Consider the following 14,568-nt stretch of genomic DNA (forward strand, 5'->3'; position numbering starts at 1 on the left):
CCTGTCATTGATCATAGACCAAATTTGAATTCCCTAATCTGAGGGGTCTGACCATCTCCTGGAGCAGTGTCCAGGTAACTTTCCCCCTCCCTGATGTGGCACACTGTCTGCACCTCCGGACTCCAACTCTGATCAGAAGTTTCTCGAGCTGCAAACACTTACTACAGATGTATTTGCTCTGGATCACCTTGGTGTCCAGCAGCTCCCACATGCTGCAGCAGCAACACATCACCCATCCTGCCATCACTATCATATTTAATTAAATTAATTAATTACCCTAATATCCCTGCTCTTTATACTTGAAGAATTTATTGTAATTAATTTCTCTTACACCAGTATCGATCTTATACTTAACAAGCTATTTTTAAGAAAAAGAGGAAAAAAAGTACTAGAGACCTAAACACAAACTAAAGACCTTTCTTTACTCACCAATCAGCTGCTTTCCCAGCACTCGCATCACATTGTGGTTCGTGATGTCACTCTGCCGCTGGTCTCACTGCATGTAGGTCTCTCGATCCGCACCTTTTATCCTCTCCCGCTCACCTCTCGCTCAAAATATACTATTTTGAGCCTTAGGAATAGAACGAACCTTAATCACTTACCAGATACTCACCAATTAACCAGCTGCTCCTGTAGCAGAGCAAGAATCAATTTCTGGAGGCTGAATAAGTCTAGGCAAAAGCAACCAAACATCTCTTTCCCTTCCTCCACTTTAACTCCCTGAAGCGCTCAACTCCAGCACACTATTGTAAGTCACACTCAAGTGCTAAGTTGCACTAAGTTGGCTACTTATATATGCTTCTAACACAAAAGGCCTATCTGAGTTACTTAATATTTTTTTTTTTCTTTACTCTTTCATGGGACTTGGGTGTCACTGGCAAGGCCACTGAGTTACTTAATGAGGATCCAGTTTCAGCTGGTTCTTAATTAAGCTGCTCTTTCACTGGAACCCTTGAAAAAGCCCTGCTTAAGGCTGGCAACTACAGAATTTGAACTGTAGGTTTCAGTTTAATGCCAGCTACAAACTAAATTATGTTTGTACAAAATAAAAAATAAATTTTTTTCCCCCAACAACTGCACTCACTCAGTCCTAAGAGAAGGCCAATCTTAGTGTGTGGAACTGTAGGAATCCTGATGTGTATTTTGACTAGTGAAGATAGGCTTGTGGTAGATAGTAATAGAGAACCTTTTGGTAGATTTCTCAACTAGCATGTCCATTTCAAAGGTGAATTTGAACTTGGAATGAAGTTCCTTAAGATGTGTAATGAAGTTGTTACAGCTGCAGATTCACATGTGGCAAACATATCATCTATGTATCGGAAATATGCAAGGGATAGAAGGATTCCATCGAAGGTGCGTTTCTCATGGAAACGGATGAAGATGTTTGTGAGAGCTGGGCCTAGAGGGGATCCCATGGCAACACCATCTATTTGGGCATACATGGTGTAGCCTTCTCCTGCAATAGAAATTGTTGTTTTCCCCTGTTACAGTTTGGTAATTTCTTGCAAGCTATCCTGATGAGTGCAAGATGAAAAGCTTAGATAGCATGTCTTCCTTTTTCCAGCAATACTCAAGTTCTGTACTACCAAATGACTATTTATATCATAAGACTTCAGGATAAGTTAGTATTAGAAGCTACTTCTCCATTTTCTCAAATTTTGACTCCTTTTTAAAAAAAATATTTGATTTTTTTTCAGTTTGTTTCCTTTCTTCCCCGCTCCCCGCCCCCTCTCTGTGCAATGTACTAATGAGCAGACCCAGGTTTACTTGCAGGCCCTTCTTAATACAGTACCCCTGAGTGACAGCTCCAGAAATCAAACATTGATTAGGCAAGAGATGTATGCTGAGTGGACTGTCACAAAGATTAGTATTGTGGCACCTACTGTTCCTGAGTTTACATAATCTTGATTTAGAAGCTGCCAACTGGTTAGATTGTCAACAGTGCAAAATGCTTGAGTGAATCTGAGGAGGCAGCTTGGGAATTAACAAAATGAGTTGGATGGAATATGTAAGTGGGTAGAGTACTGACATTCAATAGGGACAAGTGTAAAATACAGGACATAATAGGCCTTATAAGTACTCAATGAGTATTGTCAAAATAGCTATGGCTGCAATTGAAAGGTCCCGTGTTTTTGGTAAATTTAATTCTCAACAGTTATCTATGAAGCAAAAGTAAAAAAAAGATACAATTTTGAACTATGCAAGAACAACTTTATTTATGCAGCATCTTTAACAGTTATTTTTTTAATATCTCAAAGCACTTCATTTTGGGGTCAGCTCAAACCAGCGTGGGAAGTGTGTTGGGGAAGTGGATGTTAGCATTGTCACAAAGGGAGATTTTGAAAAATGGAAAAAATGTAGCAAGAGTCAGGAAGTTCTGGGATATGAGAGCAAGTTGCTTTAAGCCTCTGCCATCTGGTATAATGGAGCAGGGCAGGGGTGGGAGATGGTGTGGAGGAAGAGAAGGTGCAGTAGATCACCGTAGTTCATGGAGTAGAATAATATCCCGACCTGAGTTTCCTATCCCAAGAATTGTTCCGTAACCAAGAATGCTTTCTCGCACTTTCACAACATTACCATCATCTGCTCCTGCCTCTTCCTTTACCATCATTAAAACTATACGCTGTGCCCTTTTCCGGTTTAGGCTCAACTTCTGTAATGAGCTCCTATCTGACTTCCTTTCCCGTAACCTCCACAAATTGCAACTGATACAGAATGCTTCACCTGCACGTTGTCAAAAGCCCCATCTTTTCTGAAAATCACTGACTCCTTGTATCCTAAACAATTGACTTTAGAAATCTAGTTTTCAATTTTAGCTTCTTCAATGTCCTGTCCCTTCCTGCTGAAGCACACTTTAGTCCAGTAATTTTTTCATCTGCACTATGGGTAACTTTTTTCTGTTACTATATCTCTCATTTTTTTTGAACTCCACGATCCTGCTGGATTTCAGAATCACCTTCTCCTGCACCCCCATGCACCCCTCATCTTTTCCTTTTGTCATTTCCCTTGATATGCCCAGTTTATCCTACACAATTCAGTGCATCTTGTGATGATTCCTGTATGCGAAGAACACGAGAGAAAATGAAAGTTTTGCAATGCATACTTTACAATACCTTACCTTCTGCCACATATTCCCAGATGCAGTAAATAAATACTATACGGTGTTGAAGTGGAAATGTAGATTGCAAGGTCCTTCCCTGAGTAAGAATATGAAGTTAGAAACACATTTCTTAACAGAATAGCATCTACAAATGAATATGCCAAGCTACATTCCTTTTTTGTGATGTTCCTCTCTAGTCTCAAAACTCAGACTTCAATGAACTTGTTTATAATGCAAAAAAAATACATTGTTGGATGTGATTTTACAAGTCGTTTTGAAGTACCGGTGCAAGCTGCTATCTTGCATAAATGTTGTATGATTCTGTTTTGGGCATGAGTGCTACAGTTGATTAGACTCTGACCTTTGACCTGAGAAATGGGTTTGAATCTAGCTCAGACTAATGAGATGAAAGTCTCTTCTGTCTAGTAGTAAGCAAATGACTTTGGGCTGTTTCAAACCAGTTTCAATAAGTGTGGACTACACTCATTGATACTAAAATCGGTCACCATTTTCAGATAATTTTCAGCCATTTTTGACCACCTGCTCTGGCTTACCAATCCTACAGTTTTTTTTTGATCAACTGGATCTTCTGTTGAGAACCTAGAGTTTGATTGTATTAAAGAGCCCACATTCATTCCTCATTGGATCATACCCCACTTACCCAGGTGCAAAGGCAACAGTCAGTTGTCTGGAACTCTCAAGTGTGCATAGGGAGTCTGTTTGTGGTAACTAGCTAAAACTGTGCAGCTTGACAGTACAGAGCACTGATGAGGTTCCTACTGGCATACCCAATTCCGACCGTCCTACCCATTCGACACTGACTAGTATGACATGTTGAGTTACGTGGGCAGAATTGCAGCCCTCGGTGCTGGCTGTACTCATTTCAGGCCCTCTTAATAAGCTTGATTCTTTACAGTTATATGCCAGCCACAGAGTGCCTGATATGGGAAATTAAGACAGTCATACCTGTGCAGTATTGGCGCATGGATCAATAGAATGGCTGGTTAAATGCTCAATTGTGAGAACACTCAACACTGGGGTGACTGAAAAGTTATTCATTTCCCAGCAGCAACATTGATCAACTTGAGCATAAAATTCACTAAGATTTTTTTAAAATTAATTTATTTTCTTTGTGATGACACATGCAGCATTCTGAGAGTGAAGTGGGAGAAGGTAATGCATGTGAAATTACAAATTTAATCTTTAAAATTAAGATTAAACCTCAAATTAGTTATAACGATTACAAGTCACTGGAACATTACCTGAAATAATTCCCAATGCTCTGACAGTGGAAATACTATTTCTCATAGTACAGTTGTATTGTACTTTCTGGAGTGGTGTCTACATACTTATCAATACAAGAATTGGAGATGTAACTGCTGTTGAACAGTTGGCCAGTATTTGGGGCTGCATGTGAGGTAGTCTTGCACCATTTCCGTTTTGTAGTATAAAGTATCACACTTTTCACATTCTCAGGAAGCCCTAAACCACTTCACAGTGAATAAATTACTTTTGAAGTGCAATCAAGCAAATGTAGAAGCCAGTTGATGCACATGGAGGTGTCTCAAACAGCAAATGAGATGAATAGCTAGTTAACCTATTCTCATGCTATTGGTTGAGGGATAAATATTGGCCAGGACAAGGGGAACTTGCTGCCCTTCAGCTAGTGCCATGGAATCTTTTATTTCCTCCTGAACAGGCAAATAAGAACTCTGCTTAATGTTTCATCTGAAAGACAGCTATCTATCAGTACAGCAGTCCTTCTGCACTTACAACACAACCTGGACTGATATCAGTGCAATATGGGAGAGACTATAAATTCAAACACTACAAAATGAGCATTTAACTTTGGTTTTGAAGAGTTAAGAAAAGCCCAAGACAATCTAATGTTGAAAGGGAGCTGTCTGCTACCTGCTCTTTCTAATGTTGCACATGTAACTATCAGTAAGAGACCGGTGACCAGAGCTCTGCTTTCCCCTGACTGAAGGTGTAATTGTGGACGTTTAAATTTTTACTGTTGGCTGACAACAATCTCCTTCAGACAAATGCAAAATACTGCGGATGCTGAAAATCTGAAGCAACAAGAAAAACGTAACAGGTCTAGCAGCATCTGTGGAGAGAGAAACAGAGTTAACGTTTCAAGTCTGTATGACCCTTCTTCAGAGCTGAAGAAACACCCGATTCCAATTGCACCTGAAGTTAAGATTATTAATAAGTAGGTTAAGGAGTGAGGAATTCAATCTGAATCATTGCCTTTCTAGATGAAGGAAATGAAAATGAAATACAGACAACACAAAATAATCAGTTAACATGGAAGCAAGGGCGACAGCTCCTTCGTCAGTGAGTATCTGCAGTCAGTTTTATTTCAAAAATGCTTTGTGATTTGTGGTGTTTTCAGTGTTTTATCTTGTATTGTGAGAGTTATGAACTCCTTTTCTTCCTTATTCAAAGTCAAGTGTGTAAAATTGGTAGAATCTGATCTTAATTTAAAATGCAACATTTTAAAGTGTTAACGTTAAGGCTGTGTTTTCTGCCAATGCCACGCTCACGCAGTTGTGTGCATGGGTGCCATCTTTATAGGGGGCAATGTGCAGCAGGGTGCATGCACGGCCATTACTGGCTCTGGAATTGAAAATATTACAGTACCAGCAGCATCAAGTTAACACTTTTAACAACGCCCTCCATGCACAGCCCACCCAATCCTCTCAGACAGGGCTGGAAAGGGCAGGTGGCAAATGGGACCCACTCTGTCCGCCCATCTTCACCCTCAATCCCAATTAAAGTACACATCATGTTGGTGTCTTTGTTGAAATATATTAAAAGGTGAAATATCAAAAGAAATAGCTGGGGAGAGAAAGAGAGAAAACAGGAGAGACAAAGACAGGGAAATGGCAGTGCCCTGAGTGCCCATCTGCCACAAGGCTCAGGAAGCGTGGAATTGCTTGAAATTTCAGACCAACCATTTAATTAGTTAAGAGGGAGGGTCCACCTGGTCATGTTTTTTGTGGTATAAAACATTTTGGGAATACATGGGCAATAAAATAAGAGTCATTGTTAAAAGTTTGAAGACTGCCAAAAGGAAGCTGTCGATGTCATTGAATTTTGCACGTGTGCTGACAAGTGTGTATGTGCAGAAGAGCTGTAGGCAGTCACCTTGTGTTGGCAGGAGTGACACTGTAACGCTAAAACATCATTATGTGCAGGATCAGAATTAAATATGATTCTAAATAGGATGCTCGTTGTTCCCTAGTGTTGAATGGCCTAGTAGGTTAAGTTTACATAACACATTAAAACTCAATGCTTACATATTTGTATGTTTCTGTTCTGTATTTGATATAAATTCATTATTGAAAGCCCCCCACATCCACCTCACCACCCCCTCCCCCAACAATCTAAACAAGTAAACTACTGCGTTTCTTAGTGCAGATAATGTAATGAATGGTGAATTGTTAACAATAGCCCTGTGCTGGGAGCTTTCATTTTCCCAGTGACTATAGAGGCTGGTACTGAAAGAGACGTATCACTTTGACCCTGCAGCTGGTACGGGTGACTTCTTTTGCTGGTACCCACTGCAGTTAAGCAGAGTGTAGAAAAGGATTTGTGGTGTGTATATTCTCCATGTTTTCTAAATATCGCATTATTTGTAGCTGGTCTATTTTACTTTGTAAGTTGTGATTACATTGTCACTAAGCTTAAAAATGTCCTATTTACCATTTCCCTAGATACTTACAGGAGGTGGGTTATACAGACACCATAATAGATGTGAAGTCAAGGCGAGCACGGGCACTACTTGGCCTCTCCAGTGATGATCTAGATAAATTATCAGAAAACAAGAATCTGGAGCCTGTTGTAAATGGTGGAGAAACTCTAATAAAAGGAACAAACATGATTGGGTAAGTGCTGACACTTTATATTACCAGTGTACATTTATTTTGTGTTTAAAATCTTAAGTTTAACCTCTTTTGAGTCAATCCAATGCCCTTTGAATATTATATTTCTAAGATTTTTCGATATACTATCATTGCTGGGCATCCTTGGTTTTTACATTTTGTAATATTCAGGTTTTTTTTTTAAGATTCATTAGTAACTAACCGGTAAGCTATTGAACCAGTAAGCCATGGCAGATGTATTCCAATGCTGTGGCATGCCTGGCTGCTTTACCCTATGGGTTGATTAAAATTGCTTGCTGGCCCAGTTGGTTATATTCCTTCACCTTTCCCACTGGATTTCGTAAGCAGGTTCCTTATTTTATCTGATAGTGTATATACAGAGACCACAAACCTAAATTTCTTAACATTGAACTAAAACTTCGAGTTGTTAAACATTATTGTTACCTGTTCTGGGCTGTTATATGTTTGCTATCATCTCTGGCTGTGTTCCTTATTAATAAAAACAAAACTAGGATTACTAAAAAAGATAAGTAAAATGATTCACCCTATTATCCAGAATTAATCCATCAATTCCCAGAATGGACAAAAGCTGTCTTTGGTAAGTTTTTCTTTTCCATATTTTGGGCAAAGGTTCATCTGGATTTACTTATTGCTGGTACTGGTCTAATATGTATCAAAATAGGTGTTGGTTTGATATGGCCTTGCTCAAAGCGTGCTGCGCCTGGCGTGGTAAAATGTGGGTTTATCATAAACTGAGTATTGCACAAAATGTGTATACCACAACATTGATTATTAGATCAGTGTGTTTTTTTTTTTTTACCCCTTATAACATATATTTCACTTTCTGTACAGGTCTCCCCTGTTTAAAATGGGTACTAATAGCATGTTTTCATTTAAGCGTGGTTTGTAAATTTGGGAAATTCCCCGAATAGTCCGTTTTAGCGTGGCTATTGTGCATGCTCAGTCTTTTTTAAACTAACTGCCGCTTGCTCGTCACCCTCTCTCAAAGCCCTTGCTCCCTCCTGCTTGCCCTTTTCCAGTCCTGAAACCTTCTTGTTTCCTGCTCACCGTCCTCATCTCGAAGCCCTCGCTATGCATGAGGGGCCAGGAGAGGGGCAGTGAAAGGCAGGGAGTGAGCAAGGGAACGAGTGGGCGGCAAGTGAGAGGGAGGGAGAGAGAGTGGCTGAAAATGGCGAGCAGGAGTGTCGGGGTAGGGAAGCAGAAGGGTTGGGAGAGACAGTGAGCAGGAGGTGGGAAGTGGCGAACCAGGGGCCAGTAGAGAGTTAAGTGAGTTATCAGGAGGATTTTTGGGCCAGTTAGTTTTAAGGCAGCCGATAGGTGTTCGCAATTAAAATTACAGGTCAGGAGCATAGCCCACCCTTAGAATGTTATTTTACAGAAAAGTGATTTTAGTATAGCATGCTTTAATTTACCATGCCCTTTTTTAGGAGCAGCTTAGGAGAGCTAAACGGGGGATAGCTGCATTGTGATGAGATTACATTAATATGCTCCTGTGGTAAGAGGAAGGAATTGTAATTTAATCCCTATAAGAATAATCAGTGAACCTTATATCCACTAACTGATATTTTGCTTTGTGTTCATTCAGAGTTATGTACTTGAAAAAGAGAAATTTACATTGCTCAGCGCTACATGGAGAAGGCGGGGGGAATGGGACTGATTGGATTGCTATACAGAAAGCTGGCATGGATCTGATGGGCCAAATGGCTGCCTCTTGTACTGTAACATTTCTATGAATCTTGGACTAATTGGATAACTTTTTCAAAGCAGTGGCATCATGATGGAATTACTTCCTTTTGCCCTGTAAGATAATATAAGAACATCTTATGGCATGGTTCTGGGACAAACATCTATTCCTACTGCTTTGTGTTTTTCTACCAACTTTTTTTGGTCAGTTTTGTGAAACAAAAGTCTGATTATGCTCCAGACTCTCTTATTTACATAATGTTGCATCTATAGGCCTGATGCTGTCACCTCAGAAAAGGAGTGAGAAATACATGGAGAGTAATTTACATGTTGTATTACAGTTAAAGAAAAAGAGCAGATCCCACCAAGAGCCTTTCGCTTTCCTCTTAATGGTCTATTACAGAGCAGATATGATCAGATTTGGGAACAGCTTGCACATCGACTGTGGAATAATGCATGGGGTGGAGAAAGAATCACTGAAAAGAAAGGATGAAATTTGAACCATGGCATGTTACAGAATTTTGCCTTTTACAGAATAACAACATGCTATTCTCCCCCCCTCCACCCCCAATCTGTTATAGATTGCCTATGTTGGAAAAAAAGTGAAAGATTGTACAATATAGTTTTGAATTTTTTTCTTAAAAGAAATTCCGGAGAGAAGGTTAAACCACTTTCGACTGATTCAGCAGATGTGCTGGAAACATTGAATTTCCTTGAAAATGCAGCAGCAGAATTTAGTGATGAAGATGAAGACGATGAAAATGATGGAAAAGAGAGAACAATTGGTGATAGTTCGGTAGGTTAAATGATTGGGCATGTGAATAAATGTGGTGAAGAAATAGTTTATCAGTGTATTTGTGGTAAATGTGCATGTTGAATTCTGTAAAATTTTCTTCTGAAGACAGTGTCCTCTGTTCATATTGATGTAAACTTGCTTCCTACTCTAAAGGACCTAACTTTGCATAAAGATGCAACATCTACCAAAACTTAAAATTAATTATTATGTAATAAACTGTTTTTATTTTACCCTATCTTTGAAACAACTATTTCAAGTAGTGCTCTTTAACCATCTGAGCAGTTATAAGTGACTGCTTAGTTCAGCTATGCTCAACCTTTCAAGACTGAAGAGTCAGTAAAGAAAATGTGCCCCAACCAAAACAAAGGTTTTAAATCTACTATGCTGACAAATGCAGTGATACTTTCATGTGCACTGCAGCAAATGTTAAGATACAGAGAGGTAATCAGCTCCATCAGTGCTACCCTATCCTTCCTCTCAACATTGGATGTGTGATCTGAGACCAGTCAGGAAGACACAAAGTTCCTCCCCGAGAATCATAGAATGGCTTTCTTCTGCACTATAACCATTTAGCCCCTCGTGTCTGTGCTGACTCTCTGCAAGAGTAACTCCCACTCCCTCATCCTTTCTCCTGAAATTATTTTCCCCTGAAATTATTTTCCCCTTCAGGTGTTATCCAATTCCCTTTTGAAAGCCGCAATTGAACCTGCCTCCACCACACTCACTCCATCAAGCTTAAAAGAATTATAGCTATCTATGATTTGAGACCAGACATGGTTAACTACATGCACTTCCTCCTCTATATCTTAATTTCCTGTAGGACAACAGAGGACCAGAAAAGACAGCTCCAAAAGTTAGGCTTCTAACTCCTCTCTTATCTCTGTTACCCTTCAATCGTCACGTCTGCCCAAAATGTATCCTTGAGTTATAACTTTCTGTGCTTGCACTACCTCCTTTAACCAGCAGCATTTCAGTGCTGAACTCTAGTTCAGGCCACATTCACTTGATTCACTCAGTTGGCTTCCCCAGTTCAAAAGCCTTCCTGCTTGCATTCTTACATTTAACACACATTAAACAGCATTGTGAGGGCCAATATAAACATGGACAACTTAGAAAATAGCAAATCAAAACACACTTTACCCACCGGTTCTCTCACACTTGATTAGTGGGTTGTTATTCAAACCAACACATTCATCACCAGCAAAAGGAATCCCACCAAAAATAACCCAGCCAAACGGTGTGACTTTGTGCTTTATTACACCTAGATTGATGATCTCTCTCATACTGTGCATTGTGCATGCATGCACATATGCTTTCAGTGGTAGAAGCTTATAAATCTGAACAATGAACTGGCATTGTATATAGTGAAAGTGGTGTATAGCAAAACCACTTCTCTCAAATATTTCTTGCACCATTGTATTCAGGAGATTTTCCTGTTTTAAATTTTGTGCAAAAATGCTTCAACGTTAAATCGATTCAGAAGAAACATGTCAAAACTAATTGTATTATTGAGTACCTTTGACATAATAATACATCCCAAGGTGCTTCGCAGGGGCTATCTAAAATAAATATGATACTCAGCCATATGAAATATTAAGACAGATGACCAAAAGCTTGGTCAAGTAAATAGGTTTTAAGGGGTGTCCTAAAGGAGAAAAGCAAGGTAGAGAAGCAGAGAGAATTAGACCATAAGACGTAGGAACAGAAGTTGGCCATTCAGGCCATCGAGTCTGCTCCGCCATTCAATGAAATCATGGCTGATCTGATGATCCTCATGTCACTCCTGCCTTTTCCCCATAACCCTTGACTGATTAAAAATCTATCTATCTCAGCCTTGAATATACTTAACAACCCAGCCTCTACAGCCCTCTGCAGTAAAGAATTCCACAGATTCACTACCCTCAGAGAGGAGAAATTCCTCCTCATCTCTGTCTTAAATGGGTGACCCCTTATTCTGAGATTATGCCCTCTGGTCCTAGACACAAGGGGAAACAACCTCTCAGCCTGTCAAGCCCCCTAAGAATCTTATGTTTCAATAAGGTCGCCTCTCATTCTTCTAAACTCCAATGAGTACGGGCCCAACCTATTCAGCCTCTTCTCATAAGAACATCCCTCCGTACCCGGGGTCAACTTAATGAACCTTCTCTGAACTGCCTCCAATGCCAGTATATCTTTCCTTAGATAAGGGGACCAAAACTGTTCACAGTATTCTAGGTGTGGTCTAACTAGCGCCTTGTATAGTTTTAGCAAGACTTCCCTATTTTTATACTCCATTCCCTTTGAAATAAAGGCCAACATGCTATTTGTCTTCCCTATTACCTGCTGAACTTATATGTTAGCTTTTTGGGATTCATGCACGAGGACCCCCAAATCCCTCTGTGCTGCAGATTTCTGCTGTCTTCCTCCATTTAAATAATATTCAGCTCCTCTATTATTCCTGCCAAAATGCATTATATTCCATGTGCCAAGTTTTTTGCCTACTGATTATCCTGTCTATATCCCTCTGTATACTCTTTGTGTCATCCTCACCACTTGCCTTCCCACCTATTTTAGTGTCATCAGCAAACTTGGCGATAGTACATTCACTTCCCCCATCTAAGTCATTAATATATATTGTAAATAATTGTGGCCCCTGAACTGATCCCTGTGGCACTCCAATAGTTACAGGTTGCCATCCTGAAAATGCCCCCCTAATCCCAACTCTCTGTCCCCTATTAGTTAGCCAACCCGCTATCCATGCTAATATACTAACCCCAACACCATGAGTTCTTATCTTACTAAGTAGCCGTAAGTACGGTACCTTATCGAACGCCTTTTGGAAATCCAAATATATTACATCTACTGGTTCCCCTTTATCTATCCTGCTTGTTACCTCCTCAAAGAATTCTAATAAATTTGCTAGGCATGATTTCCCCTTCATGAAGCCATGCTGACTCTGCTTGATTACATTATACATTTCTAAATGCCCTGCCATTACATGCTTTACAATAGACTCTAACATTTTCTCAACGACGGATGTTAACCTAACTGGCCTATAGTTACCTGTTTTTTGTCTCCCTCCCTTTTTGAATAAGGGCGTTACATTGGCAGTTTTTCACTCCTCTGGGACTTTTCCAGAATCTAAAGATTCTTGGAAGATTACTACCACTGCATCCACTATTTGTGTAGCTACTTCTTTTAATATCCTAGGATGCAACTCATCAGGCCCAGGGGACTTATTGGCCTTTAGCCTCATTAGTTTCCCTAGTACTTTTTTTCTAGTGATAGTTATTGTATTTATTTCCTCCCCCCTTTTTCCCCTTGATTATTTAGTATTTTTGGAATGCTATTAGTATCTCCTACCGTGAAGAGTGATGCAAAGTATTTATTCAACTCCTCTGCCATTTCCTCATTCCCCATTATTATTTCCCCATTCTCTAAGGGGCCTATGTTCACTTTGGCCTCTCTTTCTTTTTATATATTTAAAGAAGCTCTTACTGTCTGTTTTTATAATACTTGCTAGTTTACCCTCAAAGTTTATTTTCTCCCACTTTATTATTATTGGTCATCTTTTGTTGGTTTTTAAAACTTACCCAATCCTCTGATTTACCACTAATCTTTGCCACATTGCATGTTTTTTCTTTCAATTTAATACTATCCTTCGCTTCCTTGATTAACCATGGTTGGTTCATCCCCTTCCTAGAATCCTTCTTCCTCACTGGGGTATATCTTTGTTGTGAGTGTTGAACTATTTTCTTGAATGTCTACCATTGTTCATCAACTGTCTTTTTTGTTAAACTCCTTTCCCAGTCCACTCCATTATCTACTCCATAACTCTGCCCTCATTCCTTTGTAATTACCCTTATTTAAGTTTAGCATAGTTGTTTCCAATCCAAGTTTCTCACTCTCAAACTGAATCCTAAATTCTACCATGGTATGGTCACTGTTTCCTAAGGGATCTTTTACTCTGAGATTTATTAAACCTGCCTCATTACACATTGCCAGATCCAAAATATCCTGATCCCTGGTTGAATCCACAAAATATTGTTCTAGGAAACTGTCCCGAATACACTCTATGAATTCTTGTTTGTGGCTACCTCTGATAAATTGAATTTCCTAATGTACATGTAGATTAAAGTCACCCATGATTAATGTACTGCCTTTTTTACATGCCCTCATTATCTCCTGATTTATTCTCTGTCCAACAGTATAGCTATTGTTAGGGGGTCTCTAGACTATTCCCACCAGTGTCGTCTTCCCCTTGTTATTTCTTACCTCCACCCAAATGGATTCTACATCTTTAGACCCAAGATCATTTCTTACTATTGTACTTATTCCATCTTGTACTAAAAGACTGGACACAGGCATTGTGGGCCATCAGCAGCAGCAGAATTATACTCAACCACAATCTGCCTCATGATCTGGCATATCCCCACCCTACCATTACCATCAAACCAGGGGTTCAACTATGGCTCAATGAAGAGTGCAGAAGGGCATGCCAGGAGCAGCACCAGGCATACCTAAAAATGAGGTGTCAACCTGGAGAAGCTACAACTTGCATGCCAAATAGGATAAGCAGCAAGTGATGGGCAAAGCTAAGTGATTCCACTACCAATGGAACAGATCTAAGCTCTGCAGTCCTGCCATATCCAGTTGTGAATGGTGGTGGACAATTGAACAACTCGCTAGAGGAGGAGGCTCCACGAATATCCCCATCCTCAAAGATGGGGAGCCCAGCACATCAGTGCAAAAGATGAGGCTGAGTCATTCGCAACAGTCTCCAGCCAGAAGTGCCGAGCGGATGATCCATCTCTGCCTCCTCCGGAGGTCCCCAGCATCACAGATGCCAGTCTTCAGCCAATTCGATTCACTCCACATGATATCAAGAAACAATTGAAGGCACTGGATACTACAAAGACTATGTGTCCTGACAATATTCTGGCAATAGTATGGAAGACTTGTGCTCCAGAACTTGCTCCGCCTCTAGCCAAGCTGATCCAGTACAGCTACAACACTGGCATCTACCCGGCTGTGTGGAAAATTATCCAGTTATGTCCTGTACACAAAAAGCAGAACAAATCCAACCCGGCCAATCTCGA

The 14,568-nt window shown here is 40.0% G+C and overlaps 1 protein-coding gene across 2 annotated transcripts in view; it reads left to right on the forward strand.

Moving 5' to 3' along the window:
- Nucleotides 1-14,568, forward strand: part of strn (striatin, calmodulin binding protein) — a 118,642-nt gene that overhangs the window by 64,326 nt on the left and 39,748 nt on the right. For both annotated transcript variants that reach the window (XM_078541726.1, XM_078541727.1), the window contains exons 4-6: nt 5,362-5,440; nt 6,823-6,993; nt 9,340-9,490. In XM_078541726.1, the coding sequence (XP_078397852.1) occupies nt 5,362-5,440; nt 6,823-6,993; nt 9,340-9,490 (401 nt within the window). The remainder of the gene's footprint in view (nt 1-5,361; nt 5,441-6,822; nt 6,994-9,339; nt 9,491-14,568) is intronic.

Source organism: Cetorhinus maximus, chromosome 5, assembly GCF_964194155.1.
Source record: "Cetorhinus maximus chromosome 5, sCetMax3.hap1.1, whole genome shotgun sequence".
In the NCBI taxonomy this organism is placed as follows: Eukaryota; Metazoa; Chordata; class Chondrichthyes; order Lamniformes; family Cetorhinidae; genus Cetorhinus; species Cetorhinus maximus.